Genomic DNA, 27881 nt, shown 5'->3' with positions numbered 1-27881 from the left:
GACGACAGTTGGTGACCTTGTTCGAGTCCTATTATGGTGGCAAATAATTGAGCCATTGGGAAAGGCTTTTACTCACATTCTGTCTGTCGAGGAAAAAAATGGAATAGCACGTGTCATCTCGTCTTAACCATGTTCAGTGTTGTTAACATGGGACCTATTACTGCTAAGCGCTTTAGGCACGACGTGTGGTGGATGTTGAGCAATATAATAAAAGCTCACGTTTCAGGACCATCACTAAGTTCTCAATATTTTTTTCCTCCATTTCCTCAGGATCATTTCATCCTATTGAATACATTTGGACACGAAGGAACGCAATTTGAGCGGTTTTACCAAGAAACCGACGACCTATACACAAGTTTTTTGGCACTTGGTAAGTAACGTATTTATTCTTGTTTGAAAAACAAACATGTCTTCAAAATATAAATGAGCTTTATCCAAGCTGATGTTTTTATTTTTCCTAGTAGTTTTACGGCACGTGCGGTACATGAAGGTTATTTCAATGCCGATTCAAAAGACGGTGATGATGGATGAGTATTATAATGCATGCAGGAGGACGAATTCCATCCTATGTTTTCTCAAACGAAACATATTTGTCATTAGTCCTATACAATGCAAGATCTCCAAATCCATGATCCCTCTTTTCCTTCTTCTTGTAAACTGACTGATTCTTACCTGAAACTATTATGTTGTTTTGTTTTTGTTTTTAAGGGTTTTACGGCGCTTGCAACACATTAAGGTCATATAAGCGCCAGTAAAAAGGAAGAAAATGGGACAGTAAAAAGTTCTAGAATTACGATTAAAGCACAAAAGAAAAGGTGGGACAAATGGGAATTGGTTCAAATAGGAAACAGATGTAGATTCCAAGAGCACACTATCAAAGTACTTAGTTTGAGATCACCTAAGTCTCATCCAGACACAAGCACAGGCCCGAACTAAGAGGAACAAACTCAAATGCTTACAAATTACATAATATAATATGTAAACTAAACATAATACAATGCATAACAGAGAGATGATTTACAAGGAAAAAAATATCATCTCCCAAAACAATAACTATGCACTTGACTGTTTCCCTCCCAGCCAGGACTCTGAGCAGGGCCAGGAAAAAAAAACCAAGTAATCTCATTCCAAGACAAAGACAGAAAGCATGTTGGAAAACAGACATAAGGGGATAGAAGACACAGTATGTACCTCCCTGCCCGCTCTGGGAGGTCAGGATCCCCACCCAGGAACCTATTATGTAATTAACTAAAAGTTCAGTAACAATTTTCAAACCTTTGCATTATTGTTTTGTAGTTATAACCAGATATTATAGGGATTTAGGAAAATATGATCTCGAAGAAACTTCTTAAATGATGTATTCAAACGATGTCCATTATAATTACAGTATAAATGTGTATCTGCAGAAATTTGTTTGGCATTAAAAGGTCTGGGTGTCCGACCTTTGCCATTGACTCGTCTCTTGTTCGGCAACACTCGCAGATCATTTGAGGTTTATGATGATCAAGTTCCATTTCGTCAGGCTGGTAAGAACAATGGGATTAAAATTTAATCTAGATCTAACAACATTTTCAACACAAATTGGGTTATTTAAAAGGAGGCACTTCCGTTTCGAATTTCGACAGCCGTCAAAGATTGCATTATAATTATGGTTCTTGAGGTCACAAGAGAAGAGGTTCCACTCGCGATCTTCCAACCTAAGAGAGTGGCTTATACTTAACATCACGCCATCGAATCGTCCACTTCCATCATAGTAAACCAATTACGTACATATTCTTTTTATAATTATAAGCCGATGTCCTCTCTGACTGACAAGAATGACTGCAACTTTTCTTGCACAGAGACCTTAGTTTACACCCTGCATCTTGCGGTACAAAGCGAGCGTTGACAAGTTCCTGACCATAAAAGTATTCTAACAGCCATCCGACCAATGCCACATCTTGCATTGCAAGGATTTAACCAGTTAACTGCTGTACTAAAGACACGTATTAAAAATTTGGCTAGAAAACTCGTCCTTCAAATATCGATCGAGTTAAATGACCCCCATCCTGGTAAAATCTCTCAAACCTGGGACCTTGCGAGGTCATCCCCAGACTGGGGATCATCTCTCTGGCTTGAGGGAACTTTACGGTCAGAGGTGGGGGTGGGGGGAAAAAAAGGGGGGGGGGGTGCAAATATAACGTTGACCTCAATGGTCCTAACTTCGAGTTGCTGATTCATCTGTTATAATAATTTAAATTATCACCAGACGTCAATACTGGATTGCATATATTTAAGATAACAGCACAAAAGGTCTACATTTTACAACAGCCTTGGTGAAAGTTGCTAATTTCATTAATAGTCATGCAGATACCATTATGTTTGACAGACAGCTCATTTGTCTCGTTTTAAAATGTATTTTCTCTATTTCTCCACCAGGTGTTCAAAACGTATTGCACGTGGTATCTTCTCCTTTCCCACCCGAGTGGCACACTTTGGGGGACAACTTCAACTTCCTTAATTTTCCGGTCATTGAAGACATCAATAGAATTTTTCGGGTTTTTATTGCCAACTACTACATCTCACAATCATTGGCTCAAATCTTCTAGATAACATCATTGTTATTTAAATAACACTTACATACCCCTCTTCGTATGCCTAAAACTGAAGCCATACTACACGGTACATAACATCCAAGTACAGTGGAATCCGCATAAAGTCAAAACTCTTAAAGTCAACTTCTTCTTAAAGTCAACACTTCTTGTTGGTCCCAATTTTTTCCGTTCTTTATCTAAGTATTGACAATGAATAAAGTCAACAAATCTTTCTGATCCGGTGGTGTTGACTTTATCAGGATTCCATTGTAGTATCCTCAACATTTCAGTGAAGGCGTAAAGTTTAATCTTACGAAATTATATTACAGAAGATTTAAAGGATCCCCTCACTGTAAATATCATTCTAAAATAAATTCAATAAATACAATTCTCTTTAATCATCCAAAGAGAAAGTTATTCTTTCTGATCTATTGCGAAAACAAAAAGGTGGAAATGTACTCAGACACAAGCTGCCGAGTATCCAGTATCGCTGCAAAAATGAGCAAAAAGGGATTAAGTTTTGTGCTTCAGGATAGGTGTTAGTACAATGCTTTATCCACTCCTTCCTCTTGCTCTGTGGATGAGTTGAAGCGACTACATATAAAGAAGTTTATACGTAGATTAAATCTCTAATTCTATTTAATGTGTCATTATACATGCGAGACTTTTAATAGGATGTAACATTACCATAAATAAATCAATTAATTTTAAAAGATGCAAAACTATTACAGTGCTTCAGGATTTTATTTTACTTCCATACATTATGATAAGCTTTCGGCTTGTTTAAAACTAAGAGACGGCTGTGATGACCAAGAACAAAATACACAACAAGGCACATTTCGGAATCAAACCCTTTACCAGTCATAATCAACGTATTAGATTGGAAAAATGCATACATAAAGTTTGACATTAACTAAATGTAAACAGAATGTACAGAAAGAATTGATTAAACCATTATTTCAGTTATTTATCTCAATATGGGCATATTTCGGTTTAAGCAAATGATTATCAGACAAAACGCTCATTCACATGAGTAATCTAGTTGTCTGATGAAGTTGTCTCCCCTGTTCTGTCGTACTCTGAAGAAAATTAAATAAGAAACAAATAATAACAATTTGGCCAGAAAACTAGTCCTCCAACTATCGATCGATCAAAATGACCCTCATCTTGACTTCGTTTAGTCCCAGGTTGGATAGTTTTTGTCAAGATGAGAATTATTTCGATCGATAGATATTTAAGCTACAATTTTTCTTGCCAAAAAACAACAATCGTCGAACAAGCCTCTAGTACTATAAAGATTCATCTTAGAATATTTGCTCCGTTCTTTTCTTTCTCATATTTCGACCAGCTAAAAAGTAATCAAGACATAACTCAAGCGGTAGTATAAAGTTGAGCGCCATAGAAATATAAAGTGTTTTGTTAAAAGTATCAAAAAGAAAACATTATTGGAATTTTCTTTGGTTTATCATCTTTTTTTTTTTTAATTTAGACCACTTTAACCAGTTTAGACTGAGAGAAATAAATACAGAATAACTACTACGAAATCATCTCGGGCCCAAATTGAAATCTGAAAGATCTCCTTTTGAATTTAAACAATGGTCGGGGTCATGTGCACATATTATTTGCAGGTTTGATAACTGAGTGCAATCATGGGCTTGATGTAACATTATTGACATGGATAATATTTTGCATCGGTTTGAGAGTTTATCCAGTACAACAATGAGCCCATGACAAAGTGAAAGTATTTGCAGGTCTGATTACCGAACGCAATTATGGACTTGTTTTAAAATTGTTGTAATGAACACTATTTTTGCATTGGTTTGAGAGTATTTCATTACAACAATCAGCCTATAACAGTTTGGGTTGTCAGATCTGCAAATAAGTTCACTCGGTTGGGGTAAACAAACAAACAAAAATTTCGAAAATATCTCGTAAAATTAAAAAGTGCAAATCTTTAGATTAAAGAATTACATCCAGATTCATTTGTAAACGACGAGAAAAGTGCAGTGGACCCTCGGTATAACAGTGATGGTGTGACCAGCCTACAATCCATGTTAAAGCCGAATTTCAAGGGAAATAACCCAAATGGTCTAAATCACCATATTCTCTCTCTCTCTTTCACCCTCTCCCCTCACGCACTTATTCAAACTGACCGATGTCTCTCTCTCTCTCTCTCTCTCTCTCTCTCTCTCTCTCTCTCTCTGCGCGCGCGCGCGTGTGTGTGTGTGTGCGCGCGCGCATGTGTTTTGTGCTACGCACTGTCTGCCTGCAGCTGGGCCCATGTTATACTGAAAATGTGGTACCATCGTAGAAAGCAGCCTATACACACACACACACACACACACACACACACACACACACATACACATGGAGAGAGAGAGAGAGAGAGAGAGAGAGAGAGAGAGAGAGAGAGAGAGAGAGAGAGGCTAACGTGAGCGTAGTGTGGACTAACGCATGGTGTTTGGAGATACTGATTGGGTTTCCCCTGTTATAACTGATTAGGCTCTTGAAAGTCCTGCTAATAACTAGTTAATTTTACTAAGGACAAAGAGGGACATAAAACGGAAATTAAAAAAAAACTCCTGTTATAAAAGGGTCCCTGTTTTATCCGGACCTGTTATACATTGGTTCCACTGTATTAATTAATGATCGACACACCTAAATCTTTTTCTGTGATGAGGCGAAACAAAATAATGTCCCTTAAATTTTGATTCCATCGAATTCATTGTATACATTACTAAACACAGCTGGACTCTCAATTGAAATGTTGAAGAAAACCAAAACCAAAAATATATATATATAAAAAATCAACTCGGTTTAACTGTTCTTTTCTTTTTGTAAATAAATGCAAAATGTACACAAAAATGAGTTCGTATCATCAGAACTGCAACAATATCACAATTACAATATAAATGTATACATTATGCAGTACTCGCTGGATTCTTGCAAGCCGAAGTCCCAGCACGCTCAGCAATCCAACAAGCTAGAGCTGAGTGACAATGACATCAAATTTCGGCACGCTCGGATTCTAGCACACTTTTTGGTTTCTCCATAAGCATGCTAGATACCAGCGAGTACTGTATTCAACAACAAGGCTAATAAAACATATTAAACGTAAATTGAATCCCATGATTGGAGCTGATTTTCTGTTGTTTATTCATTCATTATTTTGTTGTATTTGGAATGAAAGAGGACCAGCTTTGCAATGTGGTCAATAAATAAGCTTTAACAAGCAAAGTGAGCAAGTTCGAGGAAAACAAAATTGATATTGTTGTTTAGGACTCAACTCTGCAAAACAGTGTATTGAAATCAGAAGTTTGTGTTACACACACACACACACACACACACACACACACAAAAATATATATATATATATATATATATATATATATATATATATATATATATATATATATATATATATATACAAGGATACAATAAAGGGTGTCATATTAGTGGTAAGACCTGACGTTATCCAGTAACTAATTTTCGTAATGGGATAATATTAATATTCGGCGTCAGCAACGTCAGAATTTCATAGACAGGGAGACTACCCAATCTTCTGTTGAGAACCACTAACCCAACTATACAACAATGGTCCCATCTGTTAAAAATGACCGATGCACCCAGTGTTACCAGTATCAGTACTCCAAAATAATGTCACCGGAGTCGGGCTTCCATTATTCTTCTTGACACTAGCTTTACTTGAACGTAATGAATGGAGTAAATTTAAATGGATGTAATCTTGGCAACTTGTGGTCCGTAGATGTTTGTTTTTAATGGTTTTACGGCGCTTGCAACCAGTTAGATCATATCAGCACCAGTAAAAAGGAAAAAATGGGATAGTCAAAATATTCTAGAATTACAATCAAATAAAGAACCCAAGAAAAGTAAGACAAAAGGGGAATGGTTTAAATAGGGAACAGCAGATGTAGATTCCAAGAGCACTCTATCTGTGAATTTGGTTTGAAATCACCAAAACGTCTCATCGGATCACAAACAAAGGATTCCACCAAAAGGAATATCAAATGTTTAAAAACCATTATTATATTCAAAACTAACAATGTAACATTGCCTAACAGAGAGATGATTTACAAGTAAAAAAATCATCTCCCAAAAACATAAATATATTCGACTGTTTCACTCAAGGACTGGACTGTAATCCCATTCTAAGACAAAGACAGAAAGTAAACTCAGAAAACAGCTCTAGGAGAAGAGAAAATACAACAAGCAAACCCCTGTCCTCTTTGGGAGGTTTAAAAAAAAAAACGCCCAGAACTTGTGCCATATAAAAACATCCGATAAAACATCCGATGATTTACACTGGGGATGAAAACCGGCTGTGGGAAAAATTGTGATTCCAGTTGATAATAATGGACAAAAGCTCAAACTTCCGATTATTGTAATACATACAGCGGAAAGCACCATTCTTGCTTGACTGGCCCCCCCGAAAATATGCAAAAAAAATATCCCAAATTATGCCGGGGGGGAAGGCAAATTATGCAAGGGAAATTACAAATTATGCAAAACAAGAAAAAAGTAATAAATAGCTGTCAACATTTTTCCATTGCTTTATTTACATTTAACCAATTCAAAATTAAAGAACTACAACGCAAATTCAAAACTTAATTTTTTGTTGTAGCACAGACAAGCTAGATGTCGCAGAGACGTTGTGCTAAGACTCCTGCGCCGGTCTGACAATATCAGATTGTAAACAGAAAAACTGCGCTCAGCATCAGCGCTGTTGATCGTGGTGTATATGTACCACTTGGCACAAGCAGCCAAAGCTGGCACTTCATCAGAAATGGACTGCCAAAAATGTGGCACGTCAACAGAAGAGGTGATGGAGTTCTTCACCGCGAGGGGCCCCAAGCTGCCGGGTGTACCTCTTGATCTCCTCCTCGGGTACAGTTTTCAGCTTTGTGAGGCTCTCAAGTTGATCCCAAGGTGGAGACAGGAGCAGCTTAGCAGGGTAGATCTCAAGAAGACAAATCAAATCGTAGGGCTGTGCGGGTACCCGGGTCCTACCCGGGTATTGCAGAATATTTCGGGTACCCGGGTAGAATCCTCGGGTACCCGGGTATTTTTCAATTTCTCTTTAATACGTTATTTTATTGGTTTATAGAATATAATTCAATCATATTTAAGTTTAAAAAAACTTTCCGTAATCAAAATAAAATTATTGATTACATTATGGGCTTTCCAATAGCTAGGAATAAGTTAGGAATCAACCTGATTCCAAGAAGTCAACTTTCTCTCGGAGATCGAAACTAATGAACGTCCTTCCAAGAACTCGAGATGGGGACTATAAAAATACCCCCCGGCTATTGTTTTCACACACACACGACATTGCGACGCTGAGTTATTAATCATGCATCTGTCACTATGTCGTCCCAGACAAAACCCCTTTCATGGAATTATTTTGACAGAAAAGATAAAAACGGGAGAACTGATCTCTGCTAAGAGAAGCTGTCTCGGTGAAAGCCACAAGTTGATCTTTTTGAACAAGAATTGCTAATGAAGGAAGTTTTTTTTTATACCCCTTTTGCCTTGATTTTCTCAATTGTTGAGTTGTTGCAAAGTCTTTATTTTTTGTTTTGATTCTTAATATTTTGTTATATCTTTTTCTACAGTTTGTTCAAATAAAGATATGCTTAAAAAAACAACCAAAAAAAAAACAAAAACCAAACAGACAAACAAACAAAAAACCCGCCATATCAGCCACCCCCCCCCCCCCTTCCCCTTTTCATGGCGGGTACCCGGGTAATTGGGAACCATTACCCGGATCCTACCCGGGTAATAAATTACCCGGGTAGGAACAGCCCTATCAAATCGTACACTTGGAATCAGGGTTGCCAGATTAATTTCAGGCATTCTGCCAACTGGATTTTAAAAATCTGCCAAATACCACAAAAATCTGCCAAACCGTACTATTTATAGTACCCCTTTGAAAACTCATCAGTTTTGTTAAACAAAAAATTCTCAAGGCCGATGTCATAATTTTTTTTTCATTTCCCAAGTTTAAAAAAAATCACTAATACATAAAAATTGCCATGGAAAACGTGTAGTAGACCTATACATTCATCCCAAGTCCTCGGAAAATAAAATCTGCCAAACCGATTTTTCTCTGCCAGACGACTTCAAATTCTGCTAAAAAATGACATTTGGCAACCCTGCTTGGAATTGGAATAGCCTCCCTTTTAATTTTAAGTTAAAGGGAAGTCACGGTCACGTACTTGGGTACATCGTCGGACTTTTTCGGTTTCATTTTTCTTCATACAATGGTCATAAATTCACGCTAAAAACCATATTTTGCATAATTATGAGGTAAAAGGTGAATTATGCGGCCGCATTGCGGTAAGTGGCAAATTATGCGGCCGCATCGGTCGCGTTTTCCTGGGGGGGGGGGGGGGGGGGGGGGGGGGGGCCAGGCTTGATAGTGAGACAGGAATTCCTTGTTTGTAAATAATTCAAGATACTATTGAATGAAATTTAAGATGCATTTGGAGAATGCGATAAACACTGCATTAAATTAGGGTACAATTCTCAGGTATAGTACGGCTTTGAGGTCTTGGGGTATGACACTCGCCTTTGGCTCGGGAGGTACTGGGTTCAAGTCACGCCCTGGGCGGCGCGTCCTTGGAAAAGGCTCTTTATTCCCATTTCCTCACCGTACTCAGGTGTAAAATTTTTACCTGGCCGTTAACAGGGTTGTCTCAATGGCAAAAACAAAAAATGTAATGTTTTTGTTTTGTTTTTGAAGGGTTTTACGGCGCTTCCAACACATTTAGGTTATATCAGCGCCAGTAAAAGGGAAGAAAATGGGATAGTAAAAAGTTATAGAATTACAATTAAAGCACCCAAGAAAAAGTAAGACGTAGGGGAACTAGGAACAAATAGGGATCAGATGTAGATTCCAAGAGCATACCACCGATGTTACTTAGTTTGAGATCACCTAGTCTGTTTGTCTGTTTTTAAGGATTTTACGGCGCTTGCAACACATTTAGGTCATATCAGCGCCAGTAAAAAGGCAGAAAATGGGATAGTAAAAAGTTCTAGAATTACAATTAGAGCACCCAAGAGAAAGTAAGACAAAGGTTGTTTGTTTTTGTTTTTAATGGTTTTACTGCGCTTGCAACACATTTAGGTTATATCAGCGCCAGTAAAAAGGAAGAAAATGGGATAGTAAAAAGTTCTAGAATTACAATTAAAGCACCTGAGAAAAAGTAAGACAAAGGGGAATGGGAACAAATAGGGATCAAATGTAGATTCCAAGAGCATACCATGCACCAATGTACTCAGTTTGAGATCACATATAAGTCTCATCCGGACACAAGCACAAAATCCAACAAAGAGGAATACACTCAAATGCTTACATTATACATTAAAAATTACAAATATAATAATACATTACAGAGAGATGATTTACAAGGAAAAAAATATCATCTTCCAAAACCATAACTATGCATTTGACTGTTTCCCTCCCAGCCAAGGACTCCGGCCAGTGTCGGAACAAAACCAAGCAATCCCATACCAAGACAAAGACAGAAAGCATGTTGGAAAACAGATATAAGGGGATAGAAGACACTGTAAGTACCTCCCTGCCCACTGTGGAGGTAGGGAACCCCACCCAGTCACCTATAAGTCTCATCCGGACACAAGCACAAAATCCAACAAAGAGGAATACACTCAAATGCTTACATTAAACATTGAAAATAACAATTATAATAATACATAACAGAGAGAAGATTTACAAGGAAAAAAAAAACATCATCTCCCAAAACAATAACTATACATTTGACTGTTTCCCTCCGAGCTAGGACTCCGGCCAGGGCCAGGATAAAACCAAGTTATCTCATTCCAAGACAAAGACAGAAAGCATGTTGGAAAACAGTTATAAGGGGATAGAAGACACAGTATGTACCCCCCCCCCCCCTGCCCACTATGGGAGAAAAAAAAATGTAATGTCGCCTCGCCTCAACCTACGTGCTAAGTATTAATGTTATCTCGGGACCCCCTGTAAAGCGCTTTGAGCACATTAGTGGGTATTGCGCTATGTAAAGAAAAAAAAGCTCAAGGTCAAGGTAAAGCTAGGACACCTCCATACTCTTGGGGGGGGGGGGGGGGGGGGGGAAGAGGCTAGGACACCTCCATACTCTTGGGCGGGGGGGGGGGGGGGGGGGGGGGGGGAGAGGAGGAGGAATTGAGGATATGGGGTTTACGGCGCCTCCAATACATTTAGGTCATATCAGCGCCAGTAATAAGGGAGAAAATGGGATAGTAGGGTACAAAATTTATAGAATTACAATTAAGCACCAAAGAAAAAGTAAGACAAAGGAGAATTGATTCAACCTGGGAACAGATGTAGATTCCAAGAATATATCATCAATTTATCTATTCAACTTGGGGTCCCGATAGCTCAGTTGGTAGAGTACTCGCTTCACACGAGATCGATTCCGGGTGCAGTCGAGATTATTATTCTGACCACCAAGTAGTGATTGGGTAGCTGGGTCTGTTATATCTGTCGGGAAGTACTTTGCAATAGACTAGCGTCCTATCCAAGGATAGCAAGCAATTGCTGTAGGCCGTTTCACGCTATAGAAATCGGGATAAACTCCGGCTCCATGGGCCTAATTGCTCTGAAGGACTACTTTTATTTATATATATATATATATATATATATATATATATATATATATATATATATATATATATATATATATATATAAATATATATATATATAATATATATATATATATATATACAATATATAACAACTCTCATCCAGACGCCAGCACAATTTTTTGTTTGTTTGTTTTTAAGGGTTTTACGGCGCTTGCAACACATTTAGGTTATATTAGCGCCAGTAAAAAGGAAGAAAATGGGATAGTAAAAAGTTCTAGAATTACAATTAAAGCACCCAAGAAAAAGCAAGACAAAGGGGAACTAGGAACAAATAGGGATCAGATGTAGATTCCAAGCAATGTACTTAGTTTGAGATGACCTATAAGTCTCATCCGGACACAAGCACAAAACCAACAGAGAGGAATACACTCAAATGCTTACATAATACACTAAAAATAACAAATATATTAATACATAACAGAGAGATGATTTACAAGGAAAAAAATATCATCTCCCAAAACAATAACTATGCATTTGACTGTTTCCCTCCCAGCCAGGACTCTGAACAGGGCCAGGACAAACCAAGTAATCTCATTCCAAGACAAAGACAGAAAGCATGTTGGAAAATAGATATAAGGGGATAGAAGACACAGTATGTACCTCCCTGCCCGCTATGAGAGGTCAGGACCCCACCCAGAACAGAGAGATGATTTACAATGAAAAAAAATATCATCTCCCAAAACTAACTATACATTTGACTGTTTCCCTCCCAAATAAGGACTCCAGCCAGGGTCAAAAAAAAAACCAAGTAATCTCATTCCAAGACAAAGACAGAAAGCAATTGAAAAACAGGTAGAGGGGAACAGAAGACACAGCAAGTACCACCCTGCCCACTATGGGAGGTCGGAACCCCACCCAGCATTTGATGTTTAACATTTCTATCAGGCCTACATATTATAAATACGGAGTATCTATTCGTCCTTCAGGTCGTATTATAAATATCCTAAATTTTCATCTTGTAGCACAGTGCGTGGTAATTAAATTACAAATTGATTGATGCTATTCAAATATGGTAGATTTTATTCTTAATAAACCATTAATTTATTGTTTTGTTTTATTTGCATATTGTAAAGCGCCTCTTAGCACATTGTGGATCGAGGCGCTATATAAATTCATTCATTCATTCATTCAATAATAATAATAATAATAATAATAATAATAATAATAATAATAATAATAATAATAATATAATAATAATAATAATATATATTATTATTATTATTTTTATTATTATCATTATAATAATAATAATGATAACAATAATACTAGTAGTAATAACAACAATTGAAATAGTTATCTAGGCAATACAATATTTATATAAAGACCATTTTCCATTCTAAATAATTTCATGACAGGTTTAAAGTTAACAATTCTCTATTTCATGCAGAGCATATTGCCTGCCAGCACTCACTTCTCTCGGCATTCTCACATTAAGAGTAAGAGCAATCAAGGAGGGTGGGTTTTGCCAAAGAACTCACAAGAAAGATTTTATTTTCAATAGGCTGCATCAGTGGTGTGTAGTGATTGTGTGGCTAGGTCTAAAAAGATCTCTACACAATTCCGATGGACATAATTGTTTTACAGGAGTAAAAGGGATCAGAAAATGCAAGTTGCAGATCTTAGCATTGAAAAAGAAATATCTAAAACACAAAAGAAGAAGAATTAAAACCAAAAAAAAAAAAAAAAAGCTTCATTACTTAACTCTAACCTTCACTGAATTCATCAGGATACCACTACCACTATAAATAAAAATGACCCGGTAAACCGATTTTAAAGAATTTGAGGCCCCTTACTTTGTATCTTAGAGATTTGATTTTGAAGAGGTTAAGTTCCACTTTTGTGCTTCTTTGAAATATGTGCCTGTAAAGACTGGTTATAGTTAAAGCCCTGACCACAGAAATTACAGCTGAAAGCTTTGACGTTAGAATGAATTCTCATGTGAATCTTGAGATTGGATCGAGTTGCACATTTCTTACCACATACATCACAGATGAAACATTTTATGTGTTTCATATGAACTCTGGCAATGTGCCGTTGCACACTCTTACGAAGTTTGAATGATTTTTTACATATACTACAATCATGAGGACTCTCATTTGAGTGAGTTGCTTTGTGAGCAGAAAGACCTCTTTTCGCAAACATTTTACCACAGATTGTGCAGAGAACAAGTAAATGACTCAAATCATTCAAGTGTTTGGCTTGCATATGAGAGTCTAAAGCTCTTTTACTAGATAACTCTTCTCCACATACTGTGCATGATACCTTCTTCCGGTAATAATGATTCCGTTCATGCCATGCCAATGATACTGCATCAGTAAATAATTTCCCACAAAAACTACAACTCTTAGCCTCATTTTGGTGTCTGCTTTGTAAGTGTTCCTCAAGAAGGAGATTATTCGCAAAGTTAATCTGACAAATTGAGCAGGCAAATCTTTTATGCCAAATGTCCTGATGTTGAGTCACAGCAAGTCTAGACTCAAATCGAAGATTGCATCGGTTACATTGGGCACTTTCACTGTCATATATTGTCTTACCTAGATGAAAGTTACAATGATCAATGTAATCAACAGTATTGGGAGATTTGCCACCACATGCGCAACATTTGAAAGGTAATTCCTGTGAGTGGACCTTCATGACATGAAATAATATATCGTTGATGTTTACAAAATCAGGACAACATGGGCATTTGATATTTTCGGGATATTCATCTTTGTAGTCATAGAATACATCTTCTTCCCACACATTTCTGATTGTACTGTCATGAGATGAAGGAATGGGTGGTGATTGATTCTCTTCTGCGGACAGGCCATGGCTAAGATACATGTGCACAATGCGACCTGCCTCAGTCAATGTTGTTGTCTCACAAATGCCACAAACTTTTATTGATGTTTCATTTTGGCAGTGACGGATAAAGTCTTTATGATTTTTGAATTGTTTTTTGCATAATCTGCAGACCAGTTTATCATCATTACTTGTATTCTTGAAAGACAAACATAAACATAAATCATTACTGTGTGAATCACTTATGGTAACAGGAGAAGTGTTTTGATGGGACTGAACATGCTGAACATAAAACTCTTCGTTTTCTATGGGAATACCACAAATGCAGCAGAAGTATGGGCACTCATCTGTGTGCTGGGACATTACATGAACTAAAATGTCCTGAGAGGTATATATTTCTTTACAAGCAGGGCACTTAAAACCATCAAGTCCTTGAACTTTATCTGATTGATACTCTTCAGAATGCCTTATATAGTCGTGAATGATTAATTCAGCTCTAGAGTATGCTTTGGAACCACATTTTTTACACATGTCTACTAGGGACTGTTGCTTAACGTGATTATGCAGGGCACTCTTATTTCTGAACAGTCTTTCACATATACGACATTTATACCACAACTGTCCTTGTTCATTTTTGAACATTTCCCATCCAATGGTTTTGGTTAACTTTGAATCAAATGAACTGTCATCTTTGTCAATTCTTTTTAGATTATGCTCTGGTGGCTTTGGTAAAACAATTCCTTTGGTATGCTTTTTAATAGTTGTTTTAGAGAGTTTTGGAATGACAACTGAGCAATCTCTTATTTTCTGGAAATGCTGGGGACCCTCCTTCGACTTTTCAGGTAGGGACTGGGATTTTGATTTTCTTGTTTTGTTGCATACTTTGTTTAATCTAAAATCGTTTATGTGTCTCTTAAAAACATGGTAGTCGTAGAAAACGTTACTGCAGACACAGCATCTGTAAACAGCTTCATTTGTGTGCTTGAATTTTAAATGGTTAACAACTTCTAGGTTGTCCAGGAATGATGCGTGACATACTGGGCAATCAGAGCACATTTTTTCACTGCATTCATGTGATAAATAATCATGAAGAAGAAGGTTTGCCTTTGAAACAAAATTCTTTTGACATATCAAACATTTTTCTCCACTGATAAAAATACTGCCATGTTTAACAAGCTCCTCATTTGTCTGAAAACCATTTTTACAAATTTGGCATGACAAATTACTTAGCATCCCGCCTCCGTTGGATTCTGATATTTCTGAGTCTATCAAAGTTAAACTATTCCTTCTGGTTTCATTATGGCTGGCCAATACTTCATTACCATTTTGTTTTAAATTCTTTTTTTTCAACATAAATCCTTCTTGATGAGATTCAACATTTGTTATATGATTCTGAAAACAATTCTGGACATCATTTTCCCCATCTTTGTCTTTACCAAAATAATGTTTATTCTCTATGGTATTTTTCTGCAGCATATTATTCCCACCTTTAGTTATAGATAAATTGATGTTGCCTGGTTCTGTCACTATGTCTGTAAAATCTATTGAATTAGTCTCATCAAAATCATGAATGTTGTAGTTATTTAAATACATCTCTAGATCACTCCTATCCTGATTTTCAGCTATCTCCAATCCCAATTTGTCACTAGCAGCAGAGAGCAATGATGACTTGCATTTTCTCTGTCCTTCATTTTCTGTGTGTGTTATCATGGGGGAAGCATTATCGCTGGAACTTGAAGACTCGTCCTTATAATATGTCACAGAAATGAACATCTTATATTTGAAGGGGATTTTGACTGATTTGTCATTGTCAAAATCAAGAACAACAACGCCAGATTTACCACAGTTATCAAACACTATCATTTTGCAGATTGTTGATGTAAAATATTATGAACACATTCAAAAGGTGAGAAGGTCTATGTTCATAACACAATCTGAAATGAAAAAGAAGAAAAATAATTCATACTGTAAGGGTGAAGAGAGAAAATGACACCTATAAAGACCTTTTCTTGAAGACCAATGCATTATCTGTTACATATTAAAATGATACAAGCAATTAGGGGTGGGTGGGGAAGGTGGATGGGTAAGAGTGTGTTAAGTGAGGAGTGGTAGTGATAGTAGTGATTTTAGGTACCGGATTCATAGGTAATGGCGTCACGTACTGAGTGTGTAATCCACAATGCCATATGTTGGCTTTGTCTTTTTATCAAGCACATGCAGTGGAATTCCATTTCTGTATTTGAAAAAAAACAAGACGCACTAAACGCAACACCGGTGAAAACTCTCTTCATAATTTTGTAAAAGCTGGCCAAGAAAAGAAAATTGAATTGTCTCACTATCGACTCTCAACAGAGTTCACAATAACAGAGAGTTATCATTATAATATGAATTTTATCAAGACCGCCCACATTTACCTCAAATCCTCTGTAAACTACTCAACACGGAAAACTCAAAAACACGGAAATCTCAAACAAATAGGCCCGGTCCCGACTTGTTCGAGATATTCGTGCTCGAGTGTATTATTAGTATTATTACTACTATTATTATCATCATCATTACCACCACCATTATTATAATTATTATTATTACTAATTCAAACAATTTTTGGAGTAAACACATAGCTCTTTTATCAAACCTATTGTAAATATGTCGCTGATTAAGACAAGACTGAAGTCAAAACATTGGAAATCTGGAAAAAAATAGTCCACTTTTTTATATTGCCACAAGCCTAATCACCGATCGCCCAAGAGGATAATGGACCAGGATTTTCGAGCGACTATCCATCACCATGCTTGTCACCCATCTATTAAACCACACAAGCTGGGATTTCGCTACTATTTCCTGTATCTATGCCTTGCCCCAGATTGTCAGGTGTTTAAAAAAAAAAATCGCCAAAACTCCATTAAAAAAAAAAAGCTAGATAAGTGGCAAAGACATACGGAAGGCAAAATTATTCGGCTGCATATATGCAGATGCTGTGGTATTATCCTGGAGGGACAGATGAATCAGTGGCTCGACCTATTTTGGAATATGGAAATGTTAAATGGAGTCCTTTATTTTTAAGGCAATCTATTGTTTTGGAAAATGTCCAAAGACGTGAAACAAAAATTGGTCCGACTCTTCATACCTATTTTGGAGTATATATATGACTGTGCATTCACAACATCCCGATAATATAGATGTTTCTGTTTGTTTTTTTTTGTTAAAAATTTTCTTCTATGATTTTAATTTTCTTTCTTTTTCTTATCCCTTGTTAATATTTTTTTATCTCAAAGAATGTGCCACTGCAATGTGTAATGCCCAATATATAGTTGTATATGTGTTAAAAGGGCATCTAAGAAATACTGAGTCCATTTTAAAGCCCTATTTACAGATATTGATATGCTATGATGTGATGACTATAATTGGGAGGCCTTCCGAAAGCTCCTACATCCCCAGTATTCTTGTTCTAGTAGGGGGTTTGGGAGGGGGAAAACTTTTTTTATAATGTTCTAGTAGGGGGTTTGGGAGGGGGAAAACTTTTTTTATAATGTTCTAGTAGGGGGTTTGGGAGGGGGGGGGGGCTTTTAAAAACTGGAACATTATAAAAAACAAGAATACTGGGGATGTAGGAGCTTTCGGAAGGCCTCCCCTATAATTAGTAAGACTGTGGCTATAGAGAAGTCCTGACCCTCCAGCAGTTGAATCTTTCATTTAAAATATATTGCACATTTTCTGATTCTGAAACTTATTTTCTTTTATTCCTCTTCTTGCATCTAAATTTGTGTGTAGTGTATGTGTGTGTGGGGGGGGGGGGCGCTTGTTTCTTGCAATATCTCATTATTATTATTCTGTTCAAGACCTAAATGTACAATTGGCTTGCAATAACACGACAAATTTGTCAGTTTTGGGGGGTATAATTTGCCGTTTATGGCTAATTTGACTTTTGGGGGGCATTTTTGTGACATAATTTGGGGAGAAAAATGGCATTTTCCTGGAGGGACAGGAGTCATCAAGTTTTTTTGTTTTTTTTTTCAACAAACCCATTCAGAATCGAAATAAATCTTTTCAATTTTATGGCTGATGATGATGAGGTTGAGGAAACGGAGCTTCCTGTCCTACTCGTAAACTTACAATTAAAATTTAGGTAATTCAATTCCTTTTCTTGTCTTCTTGGCCTTGGAATTGGAACCTAGATTTAGATAGGCCATTTGGGTAAGTATCGCCTATAATGGAATGTCTCAATGTTAGATGCCTGTGTATTCTTTGTTAGTTCCCATCATCATCAGGGGCAGCGGTATGGTCTTTGGTCCTGAAAAAGCTTGTTGCCTGTTGCACCACAAATCAAAAATGATGTCCATTGTCCATGGTCGATCAGTCATCAAAGGGATGCCATGAAAGCGCCTCCATTTTCCTTGATCTCAGGTAGCCAACGATATTTCATCAAAACAAGATGGCGGACTGACGTCCTCAACAAGTGCTCGTTCGTCAAGAGGGCACAAAGTGCACCTGCGCTCTCTACTGCCTATATAAAATACTTCGTTTTTTTTTTTTTGTATAAAAATTGTGTTAATTAAGGGTATGGCTAATATTAATCCTTTAAAAATTACAATTAATATCAAAATGATTTTGAAAATATACAAAAAGGCTTACATTTGATATTTGAAGGGGAAAAAAATGTCACTGAGTTGTGTTAAGGGTGTACAGTGGTATGGGTTTTTTCATGCAATAACTAAGCATTTTTAAAGAGATTATAAGTAGACATAATTATGAGAATATCGCCATTTAACGGAGTAACTTAACACACATATACACTCACACACACACACACACACGCACAGGGGCGTGGCTCTATTGGTTCAAATGGTGCCTGGCACCACATCCATGTTATAAAAATGGATAACAGCATTTTTAAAAATATGTAAAACTGAGAAATGGTATATATCGCCTTTTATCAACAGTGCGAAACAGACTCCCTTTCTGTCACAACGCCTTCTATCCACGCTTTTCTCCCGATTCACACAGTCCGTTGATGACTGTCAGCGACTGTGTACCATGGCTGAGCGAGTGACTGGATTTCCCCACTCAAACGATTGCAAGGAGCGGATTTTTGCTGGCACCATTTAAGACTATTACTATAGTGCTGCAACATTGAATACCTGAGAAAATGGCTCGAATTTTTACTATCTTCACATACGAGAAAAAACCCGCCTCAGGTGCCGATAAATTTTTGCTCCAACTCTGTTGGACTGGGGAATAATAACTTATGTTGGTCATTTACGTCATAGTCATATTATGGTAACTTCGACCATCTTTATTATTATCGAAATCACGATTATATAAGAAGTTCATTTGTTTCTCTCTCTCTCTCTGTCGTGATTATTGTATATATTAATGTATTATTATTATTATTATTATTATCATCATCATCATCATCATCATCATCATCATCATCATCATCATCATCATCATCATCATCACCATCATTATTATTATTATTATTATTATTATTATTATTGCTGTAAAAATTGATATGAAGGAATGTGAACGAGTTAAGTCAAACATTTCTTGATAGTGATGCTATATGCTAAATGCATGATCTTCGCGTGAATATGCGTGTTTGACTTTGTGTGTGTGTGTGTGTGTGTGTGTGTGTGTGCGTTCATCTCTCTCTCTCTCTCACACACACAGATAGGTAGATAGATAGATAGATAGATAGTTAGATAGATAGATAGATAGATAGATAGATAGAGAGAGAGAGAGAGAGAGAGAGAGAGAGAGAGAGAGAGAGAGAGAGAGAGAGAGAGAGAGATCTTGTATGGTGTCATGTTTGATTTCCGAAGTGGAATGGGGCTGTTTCATGACGTAACTACAGTACTCTTTTAATAAGCCATGGGCTGTTTACATTCTTACGCTTTGTAAGTTTTGAAATTACCCTTTGTTCGATTGACATTCAATGTCTGGTGGTGTAGTAGTAGTGGTAGTGATAATGATGTGATGCTGGTGGTTGTAGTAGTAGTGGTAGTGATGATGATGTGGTGGTAGTGGTTGAAGTAGTAGTGGTAGTGATAACGATGTAGTTGTGGTGGTTGTAGTAGTAGTCGTAATGATAATGATATGGTGGTGGTGGTGGTTGTAGTAGTAGTGGTTGTGATGATGATGTGGTGGTGGTGCTTGTAGTAGTAGTGGTCGTTATGATGATGTGGTGGTGGTGGTTGTAGTAGTAGTGATAATGATGATGATATGGTGGTGGTGGTTGCAGTAGTAGTGGTAGTGATGACGATGTGGATATGGTGGTCGTAGTAGAAGTAGGCATCCTTCCGTCTCAAGAGACGATGGTTTGCGCCCTGTATGGCTTTAGTCTCATCCGTCTTGTTGAGAGCAACGACGGGTGTGATACGGCAGACCAATCCATGCATGGCAGTCTCTACCGCAGTTGTTGCACACATAGTTTGACTGTGTGTTTGGTATTTGGAGCTGCTGCCTCTCTTTCCTCCTTGCTCTCCTCTCCTCAAACTCCATCTTTCTCCTCTCCTCACCTCTCTCCACTCCCTCCATTACCGCATATCTCCAGCCGCTGCGGTCGTCAGCAAGCGACTCCCAGGTGTTTGAGTCGATGCCTGTCAATTCCATGTCTCGTTTGCAGACATCATAGAAGCGCAGAAGCTAGTTCACCGTACATGATATCTTTGGGTACGCGTCCATTGTCCATCCTGTGTACGTGACCAAGCCATCGCAAACGTCGCTGGCAGAGCATGAGATGTATACTGAGGGAGTTAGCTCTTTCTAGCACTGCATTGTTAGTGAGTCTGTCCTGCCACCTGATGCCGAGAATTCGTCGTAGACAGCGAATGTGGAAGTTTTCCAGGCGGTTCTCCTGTCTGGCATATGTTGTCCAGGATTCACAGCCATACAGTAAGCTACTGAGTACACATGCCTGGTATACTCTGAGTTTGGTGTTCAAAGTGAATTGGTTGTTGGTCCACACTCTCTTGCTCAGTTGTGCCATGACAGCGGCAGCTTTAGCGATCCGCGTGTCTAATTCTGCATCAAGTGAGAGGTTGCTGGTGATGGTTGTGCCCAGGTATGTGAAGTGATCAGTGACTTCTAGCTCCTCGTTGTCAATGTAAATTGCTGGTATAGAGGGGACATCCTAACACATTACATTTGTTTTCTTGATGCTGATCGTCAACCCGAATTCCCTGCATGCGTGGGAAAACCTGTCCATCAGCCGCTGAAGGTCTTTCTCGGTATGCGCGCATAGAGCTGCATCATCTGCAAATAGCATTTCCCTTGTGAAGACTGTGCGGACTTTGGTCTTTGCTCTCAGCCGTGCCAGATTGAACAGCTTCCCATCACTTCTGGTGTGTAAGTGGACTCCTTCTGGTTATGGTGGTCGTAGTAGTAGTAGTGGCACTGATAATGATGTGCTGGTGGTGGTGTAGTAGTAGTGGTCGTGATAAGGATTTAGTGCTGGTGGTTGTAGTAGTAGTGGTAGTGATGATGCTGTGGTGGTGGTAGTAGTAGTAGTGGTAGTGATGATGATGTGGTGGTGGTTGAAGTAGTATTGGTAATGATGACGATGTGGTTGTGGTGGTTGTAGTAGTAGTGGTAGTGATGATGATGTGCTGGTGGTGGTGTAGTAGTAGTGGTAGTGATAATGATGTGGTGCTGGTGGTTGTAGTAGTAGTGGTAGTGATGATTTTGTGGTGGTGGTTGTAGTAGTAGAGGTAGTGATGATGATGTGGTGGTGGTTGTAGTTGTAGTGGTAGTGATGATGATGTGGTGGTGGTGGTTGAAGTAGTAGTGGTAGTGATGACGATGTGATTGTGGTGGTTGTAGGTAGTGATGAAGTGGTGATTGCGGATGTAGTAGTAATGACAGTGATGATGTGGTGGTTGGAAAACACATTATATGTTATTATAATACATGATTACACACATTCTCTAACTTATTTTTTGACAGCTTTACTGTGGCATAAATATACGCAACATTTCTGAACCATTTTATTGTGGTTTTGATATTGTTGTTGTTTTTGTTGTGTCGTTATGTTGACATAGAGACCGAATGAATGGTAATGTTTGCATTCCCAGCCCAAGACAAAATGGCGCTGACTGCTTTCATTGGTGGACACTTTTTAGGCCCCGACGTATTCTCATTCGTTTAATTAATTCTATGCTGTGGGCATAAAAAACTCGTAAAATATCAAGTTCGAATTATACTTTTATGCTATCTCTTGGTCGAATTCTTCGAGAGAGCTTCGTATGAGGCTTTAATATCAGGCCCTATCTCTATCTTTACTTGTCCTTCATACTTTAGTTGTTTTCTTTATATTATCGAATATACTATAATTCATTTCCTTCTTATATTTAAAAGTCGATATAAATAAGTATTGTACGATGACTTTTGCAAGAGTAATTAAACTGCTACCAGTAATATAATGAGTTTGAAACGATCAAATCGAGCGGGTTTTCGATCGAGTCCTCTAAAATCGAGTCGGTTTCGGGCGGGTTTCGAGTCAGTGACGTCATCGAGCAGTGATTCGTTTGAAAAAAAAAAACACGAGCAACTCGTTTGCCACAGGAAACTTCACATACCCCTCCCTCTCTTATGTCTGTGGCTGGCTTGACTGCAGCTGGTTATGATGGGGGCTGCCAGATGGCCAAGTTCAAAATTGGTTACTAAGAAACGCTTTTCTATTATTATTCATTAAAAAAAAAAAATCTTTTATTTAAAAAAAATGAAAAGATAAGTTTATCCAACTGTAGTCGATTGTTTTGTTAATCAAAACAAATGAGTTTTTCAAGGGAGTCAGAATGCTTGTGGTGTTGGGCTATTTGGGGTCTATTTGACTACTTGGGCAAGAAGAAATCTGGCTGTCTGGCAGCCTTGATTATGATCGTTCGTCGCATCACACACACATACACACACACACACACACACACACACACACACACACACGCCATCAAACAGTTGTTGATGGTGAAGGGTTGAGACCCCCCCCCCCCCCCCCCCCCTCCCACCACCATCATCCCGCTGTCACCTTAACATTTCATATTTATGTCGCGCCAAAAGTTGTCGGCCGCCCCCACCTCCCATAATTTGTCACTGGTCGTCATCGCCTCTTGTGTGTGCGGGAAAGGTCGTGCCTTTCATTTCATTATTTGAAAAATAAATGAACAAGAATGGTGTGTTTTTATTAAGTAGGTAGATAATAATAATATTTAGCAGGTTCCACACCCAGACACACACGGATTGCCCGGACACGATGATAACGATGCCGACGACAATGGATGACGATGATGATGATGATGATGATTATCGTGTTTCTGTTTAAAAAATAAAATACTTTAGCAGGTTCCACCCCACCCCCCACACGGATAGACCGGACCCGAAGATGATGATTGTGGTTTTGCTGGCTGTTACGGCTGTGATGAGGATGATGATAATGATGATGATGATGATGATGACGATGGCGCAGATGGTGATTATTTGTTCGGTCGCTCAGTGGTACGGTGTCTCTTGTCACAAAATCAAGCCTTGTCAATGGCCGGATGAGTGACAGTGATTGTTAAAAATTGTGATCCAGACGTTAAGTCCGTGTGTCAGGCACTTGACTCAGGTGTGAATGTATTCTTATCTTATAAGCAATGACGGGTATTGTAAAGAGCTTTAATACAAAAAGACTCCAAACAGCGATCGGTACCTACTGTACGAAATGGATGTATGGTCGATATGGCGTGCCGGAGGAATAAATTAAATAAAATATTGTGAAGTTCATTGAGCATGGTAAATCCTTGGAAATGCGCTTTGAACTAATACACCTGCTAGACAACTCCGATTCCAATATAAACGACTGATTAATATTCCCATATATAAACTATAGTTAGCTGAAAATCTTTCTTTGTCGGGACTCCAAAAGTATGGAACGAATTAGACAAAGAAATCAAAGGGTCTTTTAGGAGCACTGATTGATTTTAGATTGATTATTACATTGAAATGTGTTGATATTTATTTTATCCATTATTATTAGGGTGGTGGTGGTGGTGGTGATGATGATGATCCCGCTGATATGATGGTGATGATAAATAAATTAAACATAATTCCCTTTATTCATCCCATAGGGGAGATTCGTCTTTCGGGTCTATTCTAAGGGAAGACTGGAATAACCCAAGCGATAGCCGCAGTGCAGCGCCGCAAATTTAGTTAGGGCAAGGTGACTTGCTCAAGACCACTCAGCGGCGGGTGATCGAACTCGGTACCTTTCGGGTGCCAACCAAAGACCGTACCGCTGCCCCTGATGATGATGATGATGATGATGATGATGGGAACTAACAAAGAATACACAGGCATCTAAAATTGAAACATTCCATATTCAAAGCTAATGTTTTACTTTAAAAAATTGAGCTTTACAATATCCACTAAATGTGATCAAAGCGCTTTGTAAAGGGGTCCCCGGTCAACAGCAACATTTAATATGTAGGACGGGACATGCCGCCTGTTAGGCGATATTACAATTTTTCAGACAAAGACAACGCTGTTAACGGCCAGGTACTCATTTTACACCTGAGTACGGTGAGAGAATGTGAGTAAAGAGCCTTGTCCAAAGACTCAACTATGCACCGAGCGCGAGGCTCGAACCCAGGACTTTCCGATCCCAAAGCGGGTGTCATACCACTAGACCATTATAATGCACGAGAGCCATGGTCGACTAGAGTACTACCTATAGTTACGTCATGACTAGACCACATAGCCGCACTACTGTAGGAGTGTTCATTGATAGAGGGATGCGTGTGTGTCATAGAAATAGCCTTAGTGTGTGTGTGTGTGTGTGTGTGTGTATGTGTGTGTGTGTGTGTGTGATAGTCAAACTTTAGTAGGTTTAATGAAGTCTTGTCACACACGCGTGATACACCTATACGAATTTCCCTGCCACTGCCACCCAGACACACTAACATCTGACAAGGAGTGAGGGCTGTGGAAGAACCACAGACTACCGTGTGCAAACATTGGCGATTGGTATCGGATGGCAAACTGTGATCGTTTGAATTTGAAATGATTCGAAACACTCGTTACCCCTCCGCTCTCTCGAATCCTGATCGTCTCAAGCTCGTCTCACGTGTCAAGATCGTCTCAAGCTCACGACCCGCTTGATCGTTTTACGATCGAGTGATCGTTTTACTAACTCGCTCTTCCGGCATTGAGATCGAGCACTGACTCGTGGCTTGGTGCTCGGTCGTCGATCGAGTAAAAGCGATCAAATAACCCAACACTAATATAATACAGAAAAGTGAGTGGAGCAGGCACTTATGTTGGTAACAACAAGATATGAAGTGAGTAGAAAAGTGCCAGAAGACAATAGAGAATAAAAAAATTTTTCGCGGCGGTGGTGGGGTTTGAACCTGCGACCTTATTGGTACGACAACTCCGCCTGGCAGGTGAGAGCGTGGCTCTACCGTGTGAGCTATCCACGAACACAAAAATATTCGTTTCAAACCCAAAGTCATTTCTAGATCCCTCTCTCACCCACTTCTTGAGATCGCCGATTCGTTCGCCACCATCGCGAAGTAATTTTGACCAGCAGTTAAGCTTAATAGCCAATATTCTCATCACAAACATATAACATAGAAACGATTGAGACATTGAGTATGCTCCGGTGTATGGGGTGAATTTTTAATTCAGAAAAGTGAGTGGAGCAGGCACTTATGTTGGTAACAACAAGATATGAAGTGAGTAGAAAAGTGCCAGAAGACAATAGAGAATAAAAAAAATTTTCGCGGCGGTGGTGGGGTTTGAACCTGCGACCTTATTGGTACGACAACTCCGCCTGGCAGGTGAGAGCGTGGCTCTACCGTGTGAGCTATCCACGAACACAAAAATATTCGTTTCAAACCCAAAGTCATTTCTAGATCCCTCTCTCACCCACTTCTTGAGATCGCCGATTCGTTCGCCACCATCGCGAAGTAATTTTGACCAGCAGTTAAGCTTAATAGCCAATATTCTCATCACAAACATATAACATAGAAACGATTGAGACATTGAGTATGCTCCGGTGTATGGGGTGAATTTTTAATTCAGAAAAGTGAGTGGAGCAGGCACTTATGTTGGTAACAACAAGATATGAAGTGAGTAGAAAAGTGCCAGAAGACAATAGAGAATAAAAAAATTTTTCGCGGCGGTGGTTGGGTTTGAACCTGCGACCTTATTGGTACGACAACTCCGCCTGGCAGGTGAGAGCGTGGCTCTACCGTGTGAGCTATCCACGAACACAAAAATATTCGTTTCAAACCCAAAGTCATTTCTAGATCCCTCTCTCACCCACTTCTTGAGATTGCCGATTCGTTCGCCACCATCGCGAAGTAATTTTGACCAGCAGTTAAGCTTAATAGCCAATATTCTCATCACAAACATATAACATAGAAACGATTGAGACATTGAGTATGCTCCGGTGTATGGGGTGAATTTTTAATTCAGAAAAGTGAGTGGAGCAGGCACTTATGTTGGTAACAACAAGATATGAAGTGAGTAGAAAAGTGCCAGAAGACAATAGAGAATAAAAAAAATTTTCGCGGCGGTGGTGGGGTTTGAGCCTGAATATTGGCTATTAAGCTTAACTGCTGGTCAAAATTACTTCGCGATGGTGGCGAACGAATCGGCGATCTCAAGAAGTGGGTGAGAGAGGGATCTAGAAATGACTTTGGGTTTGAAACGAATATTTTTGTGTTCGTGGATAGCTCACACGGTAGAGCCACGCTCTCACCTGCCAGGCGGAGTTGTCGTACCAATAAGGTCGCAGGTTCAAACCCCACCAACGCCGCGAAAAAAAATTATTCTCTATTGTCTTCTGGCACTTTTCTACTCACTTCATATCTTGTTGTTACCAACATAAGTGCCTGCTCCACTCACTTTTCTGAATTAAAAATTCACCCCATACACCGGAGCATACTCAATGTCTGAATCGTTTCTATGTTATATGTTTGTGATGAGAATATTGGCTATTAAGCTTAACTGCTGGTCAAAATTACTTCGCGATGGTGGCGAACGAATCGGCAATCTCAAGAAGTGGGTGAGAGAGGGATCTAGAAATGACTTTGGGTTTGAAACGAATATTTTTGTGTTCGTGGATAGCTCACACGGTAGAGCCACGCTCTCACCTGCCAGGCGGAGTTGTCGTACCAATAAGGTCGCAGGTTCAAACCCAACCACCGCCGCGAAAAATTTTTTTATTCTCTATTGTCTTCTGGCACTTTTCTACTCACTTCATATCTTGTTGTTACCAACATAAGTGCCTGCTCCACTCACTTTTCTGAATTAAAAATTCACCCCATACACCGGAGCATACTCAATGTCTCAATCGTTTCTATGTTATATGTTTGTGATGAGAATATTGGCTATTAAGCTTAACTGCTGGTCAAAATTACTTCGCGATGGTGGCGAACGAATCGGCGATCTCAAGAAGTGGGTGAGAGAGGGATCTAGAAATGACTTTGGGTTTGAAACGAATATTTTTGTGTTCGTGGATAGCTCACACGGTAGAGCCACGCTCTCACCTGCCAGGCGGAGTTGTCGTACCAATAAGGTCGCAGGTTCAAACCCCACCACCGCCGCGAAAATTTTTTTTATTCTCTATTGTCTTCTGGCACTTTTCTACTCACTTCATATCTTGTTGTTACCAACATAAGTGCCTGCTCCACTCACTTTTCTGAATTAAAAATTCACCCCATACACCGGAGCATACTCAATGTCTCAATCGTTTCTATGTTATATGTTTGTGATGAGAATATTGGCTATTAAGCTTAACTGCTGGTCAAAATTACTTCGCGATGGTGGCGAACGAATCGGCGATCTCAAGAAGTGGGTGA

At 38.8% G+C, this 27881-nt stretch overlaps 2 protein-coding genes across 3 annotated transcripts in view; one reads left to right on the top strand and one right to left on the bottom strand.

Annotated features, from left to right (window-relative positions):
* The window catches only part of LOC144972895 (glutaminyl-peptide cyclotransferase-like), a 14365-nt gene extending 9876 nt beyond the window's left edge, over positions 1–4489 (top strand). Inside the window, exons 5-7 of one of the 2 annotated variants that reach the window (XM_078914692.1) lie at positions 271–370; positions 1407–1526; positions 2419–4489. In XM_078914692.1, coding sequence (XP_078770818.1) covers positions 271–370; positions 1407–1526; positions 2419–2588 — 390 coding nt within the window. In that variant the 3' untranslated portion in view covers positions 2589–4489. The remainder of the gene's footprint in view (positions 1–270; positions 371–1406; positions 1527–2418) is intronic. The other variant, XM_078914699.1, reaches the window with a different exon arrangement.
* An 8068-nt stretch (positions 4490–12557) lies between these two features.
* Positions 12558–18453, bottom strand: LOC144972889 (uncharacterized). Its single transcript, XM_078914676.1, has 2 exons — positions 18154–18453; positions 12558–15974 (listed from the first exon to the last, which is right to left on the bottom strand). The coding sequence occupies exon 2, from the start codon at positions 15901–15903 to the stop codon at positions 13084–13086; it is 2820 nt and encodes a 939-aa protein (XP_078770802.1). The 5' UTR covers positions 15904–15974; positions 18154–18453; the 3' UTR covers positions 12558–13083.
* Between the last annotated feature and the right edge of the window lie 9428 nt (positions 18454–27881).

The sequence above is a fragment of the Berghia stephanieae genome, chromosome 1 (genome assembly GCF_034508935.2).
Source record: "Berghia stephanieae isolate SIO BIC M18660-M18661 chromosome 1, UCSD_Bste_1.3, whole genome shotgun sequence".
Taxonomy (NCBI): Eukaryota; Metazoa; Mollusca; class Gastropoda; order Nudibranchia; family Aeolidiidae; genus Berghia; species Berghia stephanieae.
The sequence above is the reverse complement of the archived record's forward strand: the minus strand, read 5'-3'. Positions and strand labels throughout refer to the sequence as shown.